Raw genomic sequence first — 18,158 nt, 5'->3', positions numbered from 1 at the left:
TAGTCCCTAGAAGAAGCTGAGGCAGAAAGATCATTTAAGCCTAGTAACTATCAAAACTCAATTTACTTAATAAATACTAAGTAGATACTGTGAGCCATGGCTTTAACTCCCAGAAAAAGAAAAAAAAACCTTCTAGGCTCTTCCTTCTGTCCACATATCATCAAGACATGTCTGTTCTATTAAATCTTTTCTCTCAATGTAGCCTTTACTGTCCTTTTTTACTGTCCTCTACCCACTCACCTGTGTTACTAAATCCTGCCATTCACTCCCCAGTTGTTCTCCATACTGAACACAATATTCTCATGGCTCATTATCGTCAGAGACAAACAAACTGCTCAGAATTTCCTTGCTTACGTTTCTATTTCATCTTCTCTCCACATCTGGGTTCCAACCAATGCAAACTATTACAATCCAAGAAATGTGTCATTTTGTTTCTTAACTCAAATACCTCTCATGATTTACATGACAGCCCTTTTTAGGGCAACTAGGCACCTCTCTTCTGTGGCTCAACATTTCCAAGAACTCCACATGATTCTCATCTGTGTAGTAGCCCTTCTTGTGCTGTCTCCACATCTATGGCTCCCTCACAAATCCGGGAATTCCTCGCTGGTAGTGATTTTGCCTTATTTATCAGCTCCTAGCTCTCAGTATCTGGCACAGAATCAGTGCTCTGATATCAGTGTTGCTTGAAGTAAAGAATGAATGCAAAACACTTAAATATTTATGAAGAGATAGTACACACAGTTCATTATTATGAGTTCCTTTTCTGTGAATTTTCATGTGTTTTCCAAAACAGATAAATGTGGTCTCCAGTACAATCATTCTCTGAAATCTAACTGGCAAAGTGACTCGGGTCACATTCTCATTTCTACAGAGTTCAACATGCAATGTAGCCATTGCGAGTAGTTCTCCAAAATGGGCCAAATTCACAAAGTGGGTTGACTGTTAACACTTAATGAGGATTGTGCCTCTGCACTTGGGGAAGTAATGGAACTTGATCAATAAGCAGTAGATATATAATATCAATGACCATTATTTCTGAAATAATTTGGTGTCAATACAATTTGGTGTCTGCTTGATATGTCCTAGCTCTCCCCACTTTGGTTTATATTCTGCATTATTAAAAGTATATAAGGAGCAGAGAGGCTTCATCAGCTGCACTGGACATTGATGAAAATGAACTAAGCAACTCAAGGGCAGTGATGGGAGGGAGGAAATGAGAAGGAAAAGAGGGAACAGCTGACACTAAACAAAAGGAAAGAAATGTACATATCACCTGATGTGGAAGAAATGGTTGTACTGTCAAAGTTCATAGAATTCACAAACTTTATAGACCATGATAATGACCATTTGCCTTGTGAAGGTTAAAATATGTGTTTGTGACTTTAAGTATCACTGTCCCACAATACTGTGAAATTTGTGAAATTTATGTAATCAATCGGAATGAAAATTTCTTTTTAAAAAAGCATATAAGGAAGGGTGACATTGTCCAAAAAGAAATGTACTCATATCTGAGTTATATAACTCTAACCTCTCTATATGTCACCTTTATAACAACAACAAAAATAAAAAGTTATTTTAAAAAGCATGTAGATGTAGATGTATTATATGTGTGCACTGAAATTCAAATGTGTGTGTGTGTGTGTGTGTGTGTGTGTGTGTGTGTGTGTGTGTGTTTGGAAGCTCTCTGGAACTCATTACTTTATGAGTGGTTGCACTGTGAATATGAAATCTATAAAAGCAAGACTTTCACAACACAAATATAAGATATGACTCTGAAGACCACCCATTGCAAAGCGTAACAATTGTCATTTTAAATAGCATGCATAATTAACGATCACAAGCAAAACAATAATTTACAGATACATTCATTCATACATATCTGTAATCTGAATATATAAAATGTATTCAAATAGTGCTTTGTGGGACAAAGCAACTGTCAAAAAAATCTCTACTTTTCACGTCTTTTTCAATCTTCATTTTTGAAAGGAGGATAACAAAGTGACTCCCATGGCCACAGAGAGCAGACATATACATTTTGACTCTGCCATCTCTTCTTCAGTCTCTGCTTCAAATCAGTTTAGCTGATGAAGCTTTTAGGGAATCATTCCATAGTTATAGGACATTCTGGAATCTCACCAGACAATGATCGAGGCTAACTCTTCAAATGTTGTCTTGTACATTATTGCTCATTAATTAATTAATTGCTGTTCAAAGCACTCTACTCACCACTCTGGGAAATATCATGATGAAGCAAACATAGTCCTGCATACAGTGAGAATTGGGTTTGGAAGGGGCCAGGTATAAGGTCAGTACATCCAAACCCATGGCCACTAAGAAAGAAATCCAAAGTATCTCTAGAGACCAAATTTAATTAAGCATCCTTGGTATTATCTTTTCAGACAAGCAGAACTCCATGTTTAAATGTTCCCAATCTTCCCCATGTGTTACATGCTAGTTAACTTTCTGATCTATACTAGGGTGAGAACATTAATTCTCCTCCCTTTAACTCTCATTCTAACTCTTCCTCTCTTTGCTATTCATCCCTCAGCTTCAATCATCCAAACTAAATTCTGATGAAGGGCAATGGAGAGTCTAGGACATTATGGCACATAAGTACAAAACATGCAGGATTTTGGAGAGAGGGAACAGTCATAGTAAGGGAATGAATATAGAGATTAATTTCTTTTCCAAGTGAATATCTTCCCTTTTCATACCCTCTTTTCTTCTTGGGCATCGATCTAAAAGATTGATGCATCCTCCCTAACCCACTAATTTGGAAAGTTGGAATGACTCATATAGAAATTAGGAGACTCCTTATGAGGCCCTATATCTTATTCAAATATAATTCCAGGGCTGAAAATCCACTTTGGATTATGTCTTTTTAAATATATATTTACCGATCTTAGGTAAATGTATATTTACCTATAGGTAAGAAAGATAAAATACTGACAGGGAAACATAGGTACATTCAGTTCATATTTCTTTAACTGATACCATGTTGCATTCTTTTCACATGCCTAACTTTACAGCTCTACAGAATGAAGAAAAATGCATGTGTTCAAATGTATAATTTCAAATTACTTAGGACAGCCTTGGAAACAAGCACAAAATACTTACCTCTTGTATGATTTGGCTAGTCTACTTTACCCAGTGAGTTTTAGTGCGGCCCAGTGAATTCAACCAATGTCTTTTATTACTTACCAATAGACAACAAATGGATTTTCCACCTGAAAAAGTGGTTACTTTTTTAGAAAACTTAGTAAAATAGTAAAAAATGAATCACCCCTTAAATACTGGCTTTACGGAAATCCTATGCTTATTTTGTAACTGTTCATTCATGTAGTGTACAAATCTGTATTGAGTACTTATTATTAGTGTTGTATAAGATGCAGGACACTAACAATACAAAAATGAATTAAGATACAACCACCTCTAACTTCAAGGACATCACAGAAAAGTACTAAAATTTTACTCTAACACTTTTTCTTGATTTATAGTCAATCACTGAGGAAATTTTGAAAAAAAAATATAGAATGCTATTTTAAATCCTCACGTCTACTGAGCAATGCACCTCTTTCAACATGCAGCGGGTGAATGAAATACAATGGATGGAAGTTTCCATTACAATGGCTGTAACTTCGATGTCCTTTCTTAGAGCTATTTTCACTTATATTTTATCTCCCTTCTTACCAATTATTTATCAATATAAACCTATTACCTATGCTTCAAAGAGCTTTGTAGATTTACTAATCTAGCATATAAATACAATTTCAGCTGTGAGACGTAATTAACTGTTTGGAACACTCGCAATGCATTTTGGTCTAACATTGACTCTCTTGCTCTCTCTTTTTTAATTCATAAGGAAAAAACTTAAAACTCTCAACCAAGGCTTTGTCCAGCTATACACAGAGACAAAAAGTGAAAATATCTTTCTTGGTAATCAGCTTAGATTCTTTTTTTGTTTAAAAAAAAAACAGGAAACGAGTATTTGTAATAATTAGCACTTAAATACTAGATCTTTAATTGGCCTAATTCAGAACACAGAACTAAATTGTCTTTAGTGTGTATATTCAACAAGATATTCAAGCGAAACAATACTATCCTAGTAACCATCCTACCATGTATAAACAAAAGTTCAAAATGCAGAATTTTGTCTGCTAATAGGGCCACCTTCACCTTGCTTTCCAAATCACATTCTCCCTCTCATTACATCTCAGGAGGTAATTTCCCATTACTTAGTGCTGTTTCTAAAGCCAGTCTGGGGCCCAAGACTTATATTCTATTTTCTGATGTTCATTACTTAATGGAGTTCTGGGGATCTTGTTTCAGACTAGACAATTTGCTAAAGATGTGCAAGTGAGTGGGGGATTTTTTTCTGCCCACACTTCCCATTAGACCATAGATTACCAAAAAACATCAAACCCATTTACAAGCTTGGCTACGGCTGAAAAATCGTTGGTTGTTGGAAGGGTCTTTTGAATTGAACCTGTACACAAATTGCTATCCCAGGTTACAGAAATCCATGAGGTTCTGCAACAGGTATGTGCGTGTATTATATAGCCCAACTCCCAAATATGGTAATGTCAACATTAGCCAGAAAGGTCTAGCTGACATTAAATCAAAGAGAGCTTGATTTAAGAGATGTCCTACAATTTATGTACTATAATAATAGTTGATCTTCAATGATATTTTAAGCCTGTCATAACAGTGCTGCTAATTTCAATTTGTTCCTTGGGTACTCAATGTTAATAAGCCCTACCAGATATTAAAGAATCACCAGCTAACTAAAAAATATATAGGTCTATCTCTAGCCTGAGAAGTTTAGCCACTTTCCAATATAATAAGATGATATATTACTTTAAAAAGTATGTAAGAGTTCACCAAGAACAGTCTTCAGGGCAATAATTAAGTAAATGCTACGTAGAGCTCTTAACATTGTGCTCAATGAAGCTCAAAGAGAGTGCTTCCCCTTTAAGAAGCTTATAATCTAAAACATACAAATAACCATATGCAGCAAAAAGCTAGAGATCAGAGTAAAAGGAAGCATTCACAAAAATGTACAAATTCAACATGCCAGAACTTTTCAGTTGAGCAACATGATCCCCAGTGAAATTCTTTCCAAATGATGTATCGTGTGCACAAGTTATAAGTGATTATCTTCAATTTTCTTAGAAATGAGTAATAAGATACCTCTTAAGACCCATGCTTTTGTATATGCATCAAACACTGAAGTTGGCATGGTCATTGATAGCTGCCATTTAAGGAGAAAACATATTCTCTGTCTTGTCTCATACCAGACAAATCCAGGATTCTTTTCTCCCAGGTTGATAACAAGGAGAGTTTTTTTTTCTAGGCTACAGTGAACAGAAAACATTGCAAGTCTAAAGATGGAAGTCGTAGAATGCTCCAAAATATTGCATCAAAACATTGGATACAACTTACCAGCCTATGAAAGAGAGAGAAAAAAAAAATTGCAAAACTGACACGATCTGTGTCATCTTAACATCCATCCAAACCTTCATCTGCCTGGATTTCCCGATGCTTAGAAAATGGAATTCACTCCAAGAATTAAGAAAACTCTTTTTAAGATGGCGGCCCTATTTAGAGACTTCTCCCTATCTCCCACTTCATCTTTCAGTCCTTTTCCCTTGCCCAGGCTGCCTATTGTGACCATTTGAGCCAATTTCCTGGAGGTATTTTCTAGCCCTTTTCACCCTATTTAATCCTACAAGTTTCCTGGGAAGCCTGTTTACTTGTGTGCTCCCCCACTAGACTGTGAGCTCCTTCACAAAAGGGGACTGTGTCTCTGCTTTCTGCACCCCCAGCAGAACCTAACATAGACACTGCCAAGGTACACCACTGTTCGGCTGCCATCTGCTCCCTCTGACTGCTGGGTTCTCCAGACCCATCTCTTGCCCAATAGCAACATTAGCATAATAAATATACTCAGACCTCACGTGCCAGGATTCTCCCGAACCATGTTAGCACACAGCAATACAACTTTCCTGAAGTTGAAACAAATCACCTGTGCATACCAAAGTCTGTTGCAGTTTCCAGAGGACAGAAAACTCTCCCACACCTCACTTTTTATTCTCTCTTCCCCCCCCCCCTCTCTGGACATTAGGACCAGAGCACTAACTGCTTCAAGCACAGCTGGCAACCCAGATAAGGTTGCTAGCTCTCACATTTCTCTCATTTTAAAAAAGCCAAATTCTTTTTTCTTCTCTCTCTCTCTCTCTCTCTCTCTCTCTCTCTCTCTCTCTCTCTCTCTCTCTCTCTCTCTCTCTCTCTCTGCTTCAAGAATGTTGCTTTATTAACATTTTTTAATCTATTATTATCAAGAAAGTCTGAGTAGGGTTGTTGAAGGGTGCATTTGTAACCATGGGGCATTTGGCCTTCTGGTTTGGTTTTCTCACTTTCCAAGGCCCTCCAAGCAAGATCCTTGAATCTTTTGGGAGTTGCAACACTACCATGATTTGTTTGATTTGTCTCATACCCTCCCCTCCATCGTTCCCCCTCCACCAAAAGTGGTGTATGGCATTCATAAAGTGAATTACACTTGATTTTTGTTTGGAAGAATTTTTTTTCAGACTTCTGTAACATTCCCTTGAGACAATTGGAAACATCATTGTCTGATTACTAACTCACTTCCCTTGCCTAAAATTGTATCCATTCTTGATTGTGCCTGTGGGTAGGTTAAGCAAAACAAAATAAACATCTAGACTTATGAGCTCATTGGCTTTTTTTTCTGAATTTTTCTAAATTAAATAAGGGCAAAAGAGCTGCACTGAAAGTCAGTTATATGGATTTTTCTGCCAAATGCTAACTCTGTGTGCCTGGTTTCCATCTGTGGTGCTTTCCAAGTTACAAATCCTTCACAGAGAGAGAGAGAGAGAGAGAGAGAGAGAGAGAGAGAGAGAGAGAGAGAGAGAGAGAGAGAGAGAACACATAGGGTATAAGAGATCTATGGAATTCAGAGGCATGCTATTTAGAATTGCTATACTGTGTCTTTGTACAACTCTAAAAGAAATGAGAACCTGAGATTGTAAGACTTCAGATGAGCTTTGTGTAAGTCTAGGGAAGTCCTTCAGCACCAGTGATTTATTTTTTAGGCTGGTTGATTTCCAATGCCATTTAGTCTCTTCCATATTAGCATAAGAAATGTACCTTATCAACTTTCTCTACTAATGGCCAAAGTTAGCTGGCAATCCCAAATGTTCTTCCTGAGTGAAACAGGACATTCTTGAGGATTTTTCCTTACTGTGATCAAATCTCATTTTTATCTGGGACAAAGAAAGCTTTAACACAGTGCAGCAGGCAAACAACATGGCTTAAAATATACATGGCGGGGTTAAAAAATTTGAGCGGTCATCATGATGATTCATGACTATCAAATAATTTGCAGCTCTTTCATTTTCCAACCACTGGACAACAGTAGCAAATTATACATTTATTCGCTTAGAAATTATGCACTTGCCATTGTATTTAGTCTGCCATTATGATGTCTTCTCTGAAATACTGATGAGCTCTTTCCACACATGGATATCAGGACTTTCATCATGTTTTCTGTATCTACACTGGCCATATTTGCTCAACTAAAATTCAGGGCACGTGACCTCCTGCCAGGCCAGAGTATTTGAAATGTGTACTGCTCCCAGAGAAATCGAGGCTACATGGGAGCTATATGGACATCACCATATTTGAATTTGGGCCTGGCTCAAATGTCAGTACCTCAGATGAAAAGGGTGCTCACTACCATGTATGTATGTTAAAGAAAACTGAAGTGGGTTGTGTTGTGTTTTTATGACAAAAACCCTAGAAAAAATTATTTTTCCTAGATTTGTGAAATAGTAGAGGAAAAGAAGAAACCTGTATTACAAATACGACTCTCTAATTGTGATCATCACTGGGCTGGACTGGAGGGAAGAGGGAGGAAAGAAGCCTAGGTGAACTCTCATGCACCCACAGTGTGTGTGGGCCCTCCCTATATTTTTTATACAGATGCTGCAGGAAAGAGGCAAGCAGCCAGGGAGCGTGTGTATCTGAGTGTGCATGTGTGTGCATGTATGGTGTGCATGCGTGCATAGGGAGGTTTGCTAAATGAATATCTGTGCTTTCCTCTAGTGCTTTTCTTTTAAGCACCACCTTTACTCCCTGGCTTCCAATCAACCCAACAGGACCTCAACCCCAGTCTTGGACCCATTCATTTTGTGGGGGGCTCAGCCTACATGAACCAATTTTTACATTATCAACAAAAGCATGTTCTCTAGCCTTAGCAATCTAATTACCATGGCACTTCCAGGGGGAGAGATATTCGCCTGTTGTTTCAGCTCCATGGAACTGATTCATAGGTCGCCCCTAACTGCTCCTGCACACGCCCACGTGGTATGTTATTAACGCCCAACAGTGGAAGAGGTAGTTCTTAGCCTCCCTTAGAGTGTTATCCTGCAAAGCAATATTTAACATATGCGCAAATGCATTTCAGTCACCAAAAGAGGGTGACCAATTACCTTTGCAACTAAACAGCAGGCTCGCTGGACTCTTTTCATCAACCTAAAGAAAAGGCTGAGGGCGCGCTGGCTGCCTAGGTAACCTCCTGCCAGTGAACGCTCGCTGGCAGCGCCCACAGGGCGCGCATCCGCATTCACAACTTGGTCCAACCATCAGGCCCGCCTCCCGGACTTGTGGAGAGCGACCCGCCAAGTTTGGGCGAGGGCTGCGGCTCCCCGATCTCTCCCCGAAGCGCCGCGGATCCCGCGCCTTGTTGAACGTGCTACTCGGAAAGAGACCCTGGAGGCCACAAACCTCTGATGGGGTTGCCAATAGAACGGGCGGTTTCTTCCGAGCGCACCTCTGATACATGAACCTTTTTTGAAACCCACACTCTTCTGGCCCACATTGTCGATGTAGCAACTTGTCCTGATTGGATTGAAAAGCGAGCGTTAGGAGCCTAACCGCTGGACAGTCAATCACAGAAGGCCATTAATATTCATCTGTTGACAGCCGCAGCCCTCTGCTAAGGTTAAAATATGCCCTTACAGCACGATCGGATTGTGCAGAACAAAAGGCAGGCGTTCAGAAAGTTTCCTCTGCCTAAAATTTTCTCCCCTTCAGGGGTCCAGACTGTCAAGAAAGCAGATCATTTGCGGGGGGAGGGGGAGGGGAGAAGAATGCGTTCGATCCTGTTTGGACTCCTGCTCCACACAGTAGGACCAGTGATTTTTAAAGATTTTGTTTTTTAAATAATCAACCTAGATTAGAGACGCTGTTGTGAAAGGAAAAAGCTCAGTTCTGCACAATTTGGGGACCCTCGAACTGAAAAGTTTCCTCCCGTGTGTCTCCAGTCAGTACCGCAGATTCGGAGATCTGTCCACAAGTTTGCCTGCACTTGGACCCGCCAGCATCGGGAACCCAGACTGAGGGACAAGGAGGGCTCAGAGGATCCGTTGGGGAAAAGGATGTCTGGGGCTACCCATCCAGCTAAAGCCTGAAATTCTGACACGTACGTGCGAACAAGGGTGATAAATTCCCTAGGCGCCGGCTCGACTGAGGGACGGTAATTCATGGGGGGGGGGGGGGCGCTCCCGGAGAATCCGTTCCTACCTTCCCGCCGTCCCCCAAAAATGGGCTCTTGCGAGGAGGCAATCCCCGCCGTTTCCTTCCCGTCCCACATTCCCTGAAAACTGGGCAAGCCCGTGGTCCGCAGGCACAGCAACCACTCCCACGGATCCAGTAGTAGGGTATGATCGTGGCTCCTCGCGGCTCGACCGCTCAGTGCACCGCCAACCACGCACGCTTTGGCTCTCTGAGGGAAGCAGGGAAGCCCCGAGGGACCTTAACTCACCTGGCACGGGGGTTTCGGGAACCCATTTGAGTCCGGGCTGCAGTCTCTGGAAGAAAGAACGGACTTGATGACAGGTGGCGTCTGGAGGCGGCGGTGGCTGAGCCTGTCCCAGGCAGTCCAAGCTGAGCAGCATCGCCAGCACCAGCAAGCACGCGGGGCGCGCGGTCTCGGCCATCCTGCTGTGCAGGGAGCTAGGAGAGCGCGGGAGAGTGGCAGTAGGAGCGAGAGCAGTCTCGGGACTAGGCGAGCCTAGCAGCGGCCCCGAGGAGCGAGAGACGTGCCGCTAACACAGCCGCCGCAAAACTTTCCTCGCAGCTACCTGGGCGCTTGAGCAAGGGCGGGAACCGCTCGGCGGCGCGGGGCGGGGCTGATCGAGGTGGGCGGGGCAAGGAGGGACGGGGCGGGGCGAGCCTAGCCGCGCGGCTAAGGGGGCGGCGGCGGTCCTGCGGCTCCAAGCCTGCAGGGTGCGGGGCGAGGCTCGTTCGAGGCCTGCTAGGTTGACTGAGGCACGGAGGCGTTGGGGATATGACGGGAGCGGCACGTGAAGAGGGTGTAGAGCTTAGTGCGGCGGTTTCTGGCAGCCCGAGCCCCGCTGCCCGCTCGCTGCTGCTCAACACTGGGCGCTCTGGCATAACTACTGCAGAGGGGCTGCAGGCTCGGGCATTCTGATTGGCTTCCCAGCAGCCGTCCCCTCTGACTGGCTCTGGGAGAAGTTCCCCAGCCTCACTCCTCCTTCCCGCCGCTCATTGGCCTACACCCGGGAGGGCTTTTCCCTTTAGGAATTTTGCAACCTCTCCGTCTTTCCATGGAGGGGAGTCCCTGGCTTACTTGCCCCTCTACTTGGTCATTAGGCTAACTTCCAGCCATTTCAGATAGAGGATCCAGCTCATCTTTGCCTACCAGAACCACATAAGGTCTTCTTACGCACAAAATCCACCTCCTCGATTGTCTTTTCCTGAGCTTCCCGCGAACCGTTTTCCCCAAGCCAACGCCTTGCTGGCTGGGTTCTTAAATCCAACCCGCAAATAGTCACGTTCAGAATCAGTTGGGGGACCTCTACGACTTTCACTGCCTGCCTCATCTTTGAACATTGTACCTAAAAAAGTCTGAAACCCCTCGTGACTTGCAATATTTGCTTCAGTGAAAATCAGACAAAGTCAGATAAAGCACTTGATTCCATAATGTTATTTTTTAAAAATAATCTGCCAGGCATTCGTGGCTTACTTCTGTCATCCTAGTTATTCAGGAGGCTGAGATCTGAGTCTCGTGGTTCGAAGCCCACCCGAACCAAAAAAAAAAAGCTGTAAGTGGAGCTGTAGCTCAAGTGGTAGAGCACTTGCCTTGAGCAAAGAAAGCTGAGGGACAGCAGCACCCAGGCCCTGAGTCATTCCCAGGAACTGGCCCACGACCACCCACACGTGAGCACGCGCATGCACGTGCACTCACACACACACACAGAGAATCCTCTCCTGCAGATAGGTTATGGTGAGCAGGAAGCAAACCCTAACTGGAAACAATGAAATAATCTGAGGTTTAACACCACCCCTAACTCAGTAGAAAATTATTTTTTACAAAACTAACTGAGCCAGAGATAACTTGTTACATAGCTGAAGTAAAAGACGGAAACATCTGGACCCCAATTCTCATCTTGCCTGCTTAAATTTCACCATTACAAATGCAGTTGTTTCAGTCAAACATCTTTCTGTGGAGGAATGCATTGGGCCATTACCTATATGCTACTACATAGGGTAGTCTTTGTGAGTACACAGGTACCAAAGGACATATCTTAGCCACAGTTCTTTCCAAAATAAATGTCAAACAATAAATATGTCTATAATGAAATGACTTAAGACATCCTAATATGAATTAGATGCTCATCTAATTGTGTTGTTTCCCACCTAAGTGAAAACCACTTTGAGAAAGGAATGGGGTGTACTTCTTTGGCTAGATGAAGGGGAGATTGTATCTTAGGATTTGTGGGCTGGGAGGTACATGAAGAGGAAGATCATGGAGGAGTTCACTCATTTGCTCACTTAGTAGCAACTACTTTAACTCCTATGCTAGGCTACACACCAGAGGATAAATGCACCGAATGGAGCACTATAGAAAGATCTGCTTGCAGTACAAACCAACCAACCAGAATATTAAGTGCTACGACAGACTTCTGAGGGATGAGAGGTGGATCAGACCAAGCCTTCTCTGGAAAGATGATGCCCTAAACTCACACTTGAAAGACCCCTAGGGGTGCAGGTGAGAAAACATTGGGGGATGGGTGCCCAGGCTAAGGAAGGAAGCAGAGTGAACAAAGAAGGGAGGCTCTGGCATGGCCCATTTGGAGGGTGGGAGGTGTGAGTAATGATTTCAGGCCGAGGAGTTAAAAGAACTAAGGTGGGAGTAAGAAGAAAGAACCAGATCGTGCAGAGTCTGGAAGCCAGGAACAAGAGGCTGGGGAAGCCCTTAAGGAAAACTTAAGCCAAAGGGTGAGATGAACTTGTCCTGTGAAAAGATCTCTCTAACAGTATGGTGGAGAATGTTTTGGTGAGAGGAAACAATGGAAAATCAGAAGACCCTGTTAAAAGGCTGAAAAATAATCCCGTAGGAAATGACAAAGGACATTCAGAAAGAGGGAACTTGTTCCAGAGATATTTAGGAGATAGAATTAAAAAGGTATGGTGACCTAGTGCCTATGGTGTGGGGGGGGGGGGGGATGGGGGAGAAGGACTCTTATTCACTTTCTTTTTTTTCCAACAAACGTCCGAGTGCCGCCTATGTATCTGGCATTCTTCTACTTCATAATTTTGCCCGGGGCTAGGCCTGCGCCTGCATTGAACATTTGACAAATGACATATCCACTTTAAAAGAAACACCAATTAAGAGTCATAATTTGGCTGGTGAGTTTGATATGTTCCACCTGTGGAGCCCTGCGACCAAAGGGCAGATTGGGAGGCAAGCATTGATTGAATTTCATGACCTCGCAGAGGAAGACATGACCTCCCATAAATTCATGATCTTCCAGACCTCATGCAACTAACTACAAAGGCAACAGTTGTTTTCAACTCCTGGGAATTGAGTACCTGGAAAAGAAAGGCTGTGACTTCTTTTTTTTAATATATGCCATGATAGCTAATATATTTTGCATAGAGTAGAACAGTACTTTCCCAGGTGAACTGGGTGCGACTCTCTGGATGGAAAGAAGGAGACTAATGATGTTTTGTGGTTTTTATTTTATTTATTATCCATACTCAGTTATTCAAAGGAGTTTCATTTTAACATATCAATTTATGAGCGTACTGTATCTTTTTTAAGTTATCTTTTTCCAAATTATCTTTAAGTAGTTGTACTAAGGAGTTTCATTTCAACGTGTCAACTCATGAGTAGGAGGCATCTTGATCAATGTCATCCTTTGGTTTTGATTTTACTACGTATTTATTTTACTGGTGGATTTGAAAGATAAGCCTGTAACTAGTGCATTCAACTTAGGATTTCGTTAAGACAAAGCTAAGTAGAAGTTCTAGGACACATTTAGTTACATAAACATGTGTGTTGGTTTAAAAAGAAAATAGTCAATAGTATTGGGAATATGAAAATATAACAAAATGTGTGCTGGTGTATAAATGCCTAGGACTTGGGCTCAGACATAGGCAAACATGTCCTGAGGATGTGGAAAATACTTCAACCTAGAAGCTTTTGTTCCCACTCCAAGCAGCTACTTCAGAGCTTTTAGCCAACCTAAGGTAAGAGTTATTAAAACTTGCTGCACTGAAGTAGTGCTTCCATTTTTCAAAGTGCCTCTCAAAGATTTCTAACCTTCCAGTGCCCGAGTGATAACTTTCACAGTGGAATATATGGTGCTGAAATAGGCACTGGGGCAATGGTTTTTTTGATACAAAATCACAATAGCTATAAGCCTTCGTTGACTCAATGATGACCAATTTTACTAATAAAAATCCTTAACCAGGGGCTGGGAATGTACCCTGGTGGAATACTTGCCTAGCGTGTACTAAGCTCTGGGTTCAATCCCAATCCTAATGATAAATAAATAAATAAGAAATAAGAAACAAATGAAAGTATAAAAAGAAAGGGGAGAAGAGCCAGGCACTGGTGGCTCACACCTGTAATACTTGCTATGCAGGAGACTGAGATCTGAGGACCACGGTTCAAACCCAGCCTGGGTAAGTAAGTCTGTGAGACTCTTACCTCCAATTAGCCACCAAAAAAACCAGAAATGGAGCTAGAGCTTAAGTAGTAAAGCCCCACTGCTGAGCAAAAATAAAAATCTATTCAAACCTCACTGTCAGTACAAAAAAAATGAAGTGGGGGAAATCCTTAACCAAAAATATAAAATCAATTTCACTGTACGCTCTATAATGCCCAGATGGGTAAGTGTGAATTAAGGCTGTGTTTCCTACCTAGAGTTGTTTCATGCAGTTATTAAGTCCCAGCTACTTGGGAGGCTAAGGCAGGAGGAATGATTGAGTCTAAACGTAGCTGCTCAAAGCCAACCTAGGTCACATAGGAACACCATCTCCAAACCAAACAACAACCCAAAAAGTTGGATTTTCATTTTCTGTCTGAACCTCCCTTGCTCAAGTTGGGAGCCCAGCCAGTGATTCATCCGTACTCTTCAGCAAGAAGAGACAAAGGGAAACAATCAGACTAGAAATACAAAAGGATGTGCTGATTGAGACCGTGTTCACTTTTGACAATTCAACACTCTGTGCTTTCAAGCCCAGTTGGAATCATTTCGATAACAGCATTGGACCCCATTTTCCTTGTTGGACCCCCAAGGGAAGGCTATCGTAGCACAACCGGCCCAGAAGAACTTTTCTTCACCTTTCGCTCCTAGTCTCCAGTTCGAAAGAATTCGAGAATTCCCAGCTGTGGCCAGCAGCTATTATCTTGCTGTAGCTGGGAGGAGAGTCTGGTTCCATGGCTCCAAAAGCAGCATAAATCAAGTTTTCTGGGAGAGGGTTAAGAAAGGGTGTTCAACAGCTGCCGCCATGGGAGGAGCGCGTACACAACCGTACACACTGGCCACACACACACACACACACACACACAAATGCACACATGCACATTGTTTGTCTTGGACCCAGTTCCCTTTGCCCCCACCCCAGGTGATGTTTTCCTCTTTCCTTCCCCCTCAAGTCCACACTATCTTCTGCTCTTAACCCCAGTCTCAAGCTCTGCTTTCAGAGAAGAAACTTTAAAACTCATCTGCTCATGGTGGTGTATGGTTGATAGGATGTAATGGGCCTGCCCACCCAGGGGTATGAGGATTTTAACAGGGATCAAAGCTTTCAACCAAAGGAACAGAACTCTAAAAACCGTGGAATTCCAGGCATCCGCTAGTGGGAAGGGAGTGTTTAAACTGAGGGGCAATGAGGCCTTTTTTGGTGCACCTGAAATCACATCATGTAGACAGTCAACACCTTTCGGGCCACACCTCTGTGCCTGATGGCACACAGCCACTTTGTCTCCTCTTCTCTTGCAGTGTATGACTCCTTTGTGGACCAGAGGGGAGGGGAGGCCTGTCAGGAACACTGATTCCAATACTCCCAAATGTATAAGCTATGATCACAGAATGAATTATGGTCCTTTGGGAAAGAGTGTTCATTCATTCATCCCAACCAGCAGGCCAGTGCAAGGTAAATGGTAACTTTGTAAGTTGAAAGACTTAAAGCAATTTTGAAAATTGCATAATAATCCCGGGTAGAATTTGGCTCTGTGTGTATGGAAAATTCATAGACACGGTTGAGATGCTTGCATTGTGACTTGTGGATGGATAGCCTCTCCCTAGACCAGGCACTATGGTTCACCCTCACTAAATCCACAAAATTTACCAAGCTTCTTGTAAGTCAGAGTCCAAGGTTTGCAAAGAAAACAGTTGAAATTTTTATTTGCGGCATCACGTTGATTACTACAAATAAAAGGTTATTCTATTCTGTCTTTGTTTTTCCTAAGAGAATATTGATCTACAGTCCTAACATATTTTTTCATGCCTTTAGTCTATTGATTTTTTTGATTAGGCTGATATACTGTAGGTATAGCTAATATTTTCTGTATTCTGCATAGGATATTTGGTTGTCTATAAAATTTAAGTCATTTGCAGTTTACTGATTGAGCATATGGTGTCTTTAAATTCAAATGTCTGGTGATGCTCAGAGCCTGGCTCTATGTGCCATATAGCAATTCACACATATTTTGAATTCCAAACCATTTTCTTTGTCGGTCATGGGGGTTGAACTCTGGGCCTGGGCGCTCCCTCAGCTCTTCAGCTCAAGGCTAGCACTCTACCACTTGAGCCACAGCACCACTTCCGTCTTTTTTCAGTTTATGTGGTGCTGAAGAATCAAACCCAAGGACTCATGAATGCGAGGCAAGCACTCTACCACTGAGCCACCTTCCCAGTCCCACTATTTTGTTTTGTTCTGAATTATTATGGAACAAGAACACAGTGGTCAGTATTGTATTAATTGTGATGTAAGGTGTATAGAATCTATAAGTAATTTTACAAAGTTTTTTCTGGATCTCTAATAAGCCATTGGATGTTTGAAGTTGAACTTATTCATGAATTTCCTTCCAGAACGTTCCTTTCCTATTTCCTGCAACACAAGAAAGAACATCAACATCTACAACCACTGATGGCAACAAATACTTTTAATAACTTCTCCTGTCTCACCTCCCCCACTTCATCTACAGCCCTAAGTTCTGGGGAATTCCAAAAGAAGTTGATTGCAAGAAAAAGTCATCCTCAGTACCATCTTAACTCTAATTATCATAGAGACTGTATTCTTTTTCTTCTCATTTAACTCTATTTTTTGTGTGTGTTTTCTGTTTTGGTACTGGGATTGAACCCAGGACACTGCACTTGCTAGGCAAGTGCTTTGCCACTGAACTACATGCCAGCCCTCTTTTTCTTTTCTGTTCTTTTATTTTGTTTGTGAGTCATACTGTGCAGCCTAGACTGGCTTTGAACTCATGATCTTCCACTTTCAGCCTCCTGAATGCTGCGATTACAGGTCTGTATAACACTGAGCTTAGAAGCATGTTCTTGAGAGACAGTATGGTTGGCATCTGTAGCCAAAGGAGGGTGAGAGCAGTAACAAACCTCCCAATCAGGCACAGGATTTATTTGCTACCAAGATTCACAGGATTTCTGCATTTGCCACATCATGTAATGCATATATGCTTGCTCTTCCTTTTTTTTTTTTTTTCAGGGCCTAGGCACTGTCCCTGAGCGTGTGTGCTCAAAGCTAGCACTCTACCACTTGAGCCACTTCCAGCTTCTTGGTGATTAACTGGAGATAAGAGTTTCAGCCCCAGCCAGCTTTGAACCGTGATCCTCAGATCTCAGCCTCCTGAGTAGCTAGGATTACAGGTGTGAGCCACCAGTGCCCAGCATGCTGAATTTTTTCTCTGCACCATAACTTGAGGGCTTTAGGTGAGCAGGGGTTCATCTCTTCTCTGCATTTTTTCTAATGTAGTGCTACCCAAGCAGTAGTTGGTGTACTTGTGCTTATTCATGCACAATCTATGATAGACTTAAGTATAAAAATTGAGAAGAAACAGTAAATCTTTTCTGGCTTATTGGTATTGCTGTCACTTATGAGCATGTAACACTTGACTTGACCCTTCTACTGAATCTAAAAATGGTTGTACATGGAATTGTTTTATACCTCTTTTTTAGTTTTTCCTAGCAATTCATTTGATCATACTTTTCCAAAGTATTTGTTCATATCCATTAAAAAAGTAAAAATAAGACAAAGCAAATCACTACAAATAGTTTGAAAACATTGCCTTAGTATAAGCGTGGTACTTTGGTCCATAACAGTTGATTAGTAAATGTTTTTCAGTGAAGTCTTGTGATGTTTTTATTTAAAAATATAAATGACCACATTCTGTTTATGGATAGGTCCTGTTAAAAACACAGAAATAATTTCCAATAAAGGTCGCCTAACTGAAGAAAAATTTCTAACTAAAAGATTTTTCACATAAAAGCAGCAGATAGGCTAATAACTGTAATCCTATCTATTCAGAAGGCTGAGATCTGAGGATCATGGTTTGAAGCCAGCCCCAAGAAAGTCTATTAGACTCTTATCTACAATTAACCACCAGAAAACTGCAAGTGGAGCTGTGGCTCAAGTGCTAGAGCACTACCCTTGAGAAAAGGTAAAAACATCTCAAAGACAGAACACAGGCCCTACAACCAGCAAAAAATAAAAATAAAAATAAATGTAGGAATACTTCTTTCTTACTCAAAAAATATTCAGGAGACCTTAAATATGGTTTACAAGAGATTTTGCTTTTT

At 41.8% G+C, this 18,158-nt stretch overlaps 1 protein-coding gene across 1 annotated transcript in view; it reads right to left on the bottom strand.

Moving 5' to 3' along the window:
• The window catches only part of Gpc3 (glypican 3), a 408,112-nt gene extending 397,919 nt beyond the window's left edge, over positions 1 to 10,193 (bottom strand). The window contains exon 1 of the mRNA XM_070039709.1: positions 9,848 to 10,193. Coding sequence (XP_069895810.1) covers positions 9,848 to 10,022 — 175 coding nt within the window. The 5' untranslated portion in view covers positions 10,023 to 10,193. The remainder of the gene's footprint in view (positions 1 to 9,847) is intronic.
• Between the last annotated feature and the right edge of the window lie 7,965 nt (positions 10,194 to 18,158).

This window comes from Dipodomys merriami, unplaced genomic scaffold, assembly GCF_024711535.1.
Source record: "Dipodomys merriami isolate MVZ:Mamm:240054 unplaced genomic scaffold, mDipMer1.0.p SCAF_3, whole genome shotgun sequence".
Classification (NCBI taxonomy): Eukaryota; Metazoa; Chordata; class Mammalia; order Rodentia; family Heteromyidae; genus Dipodomys; species Dipodomys merriami.
This window is presented reverse-complemented; position numbering and strand designations above follow the sequence as displayed.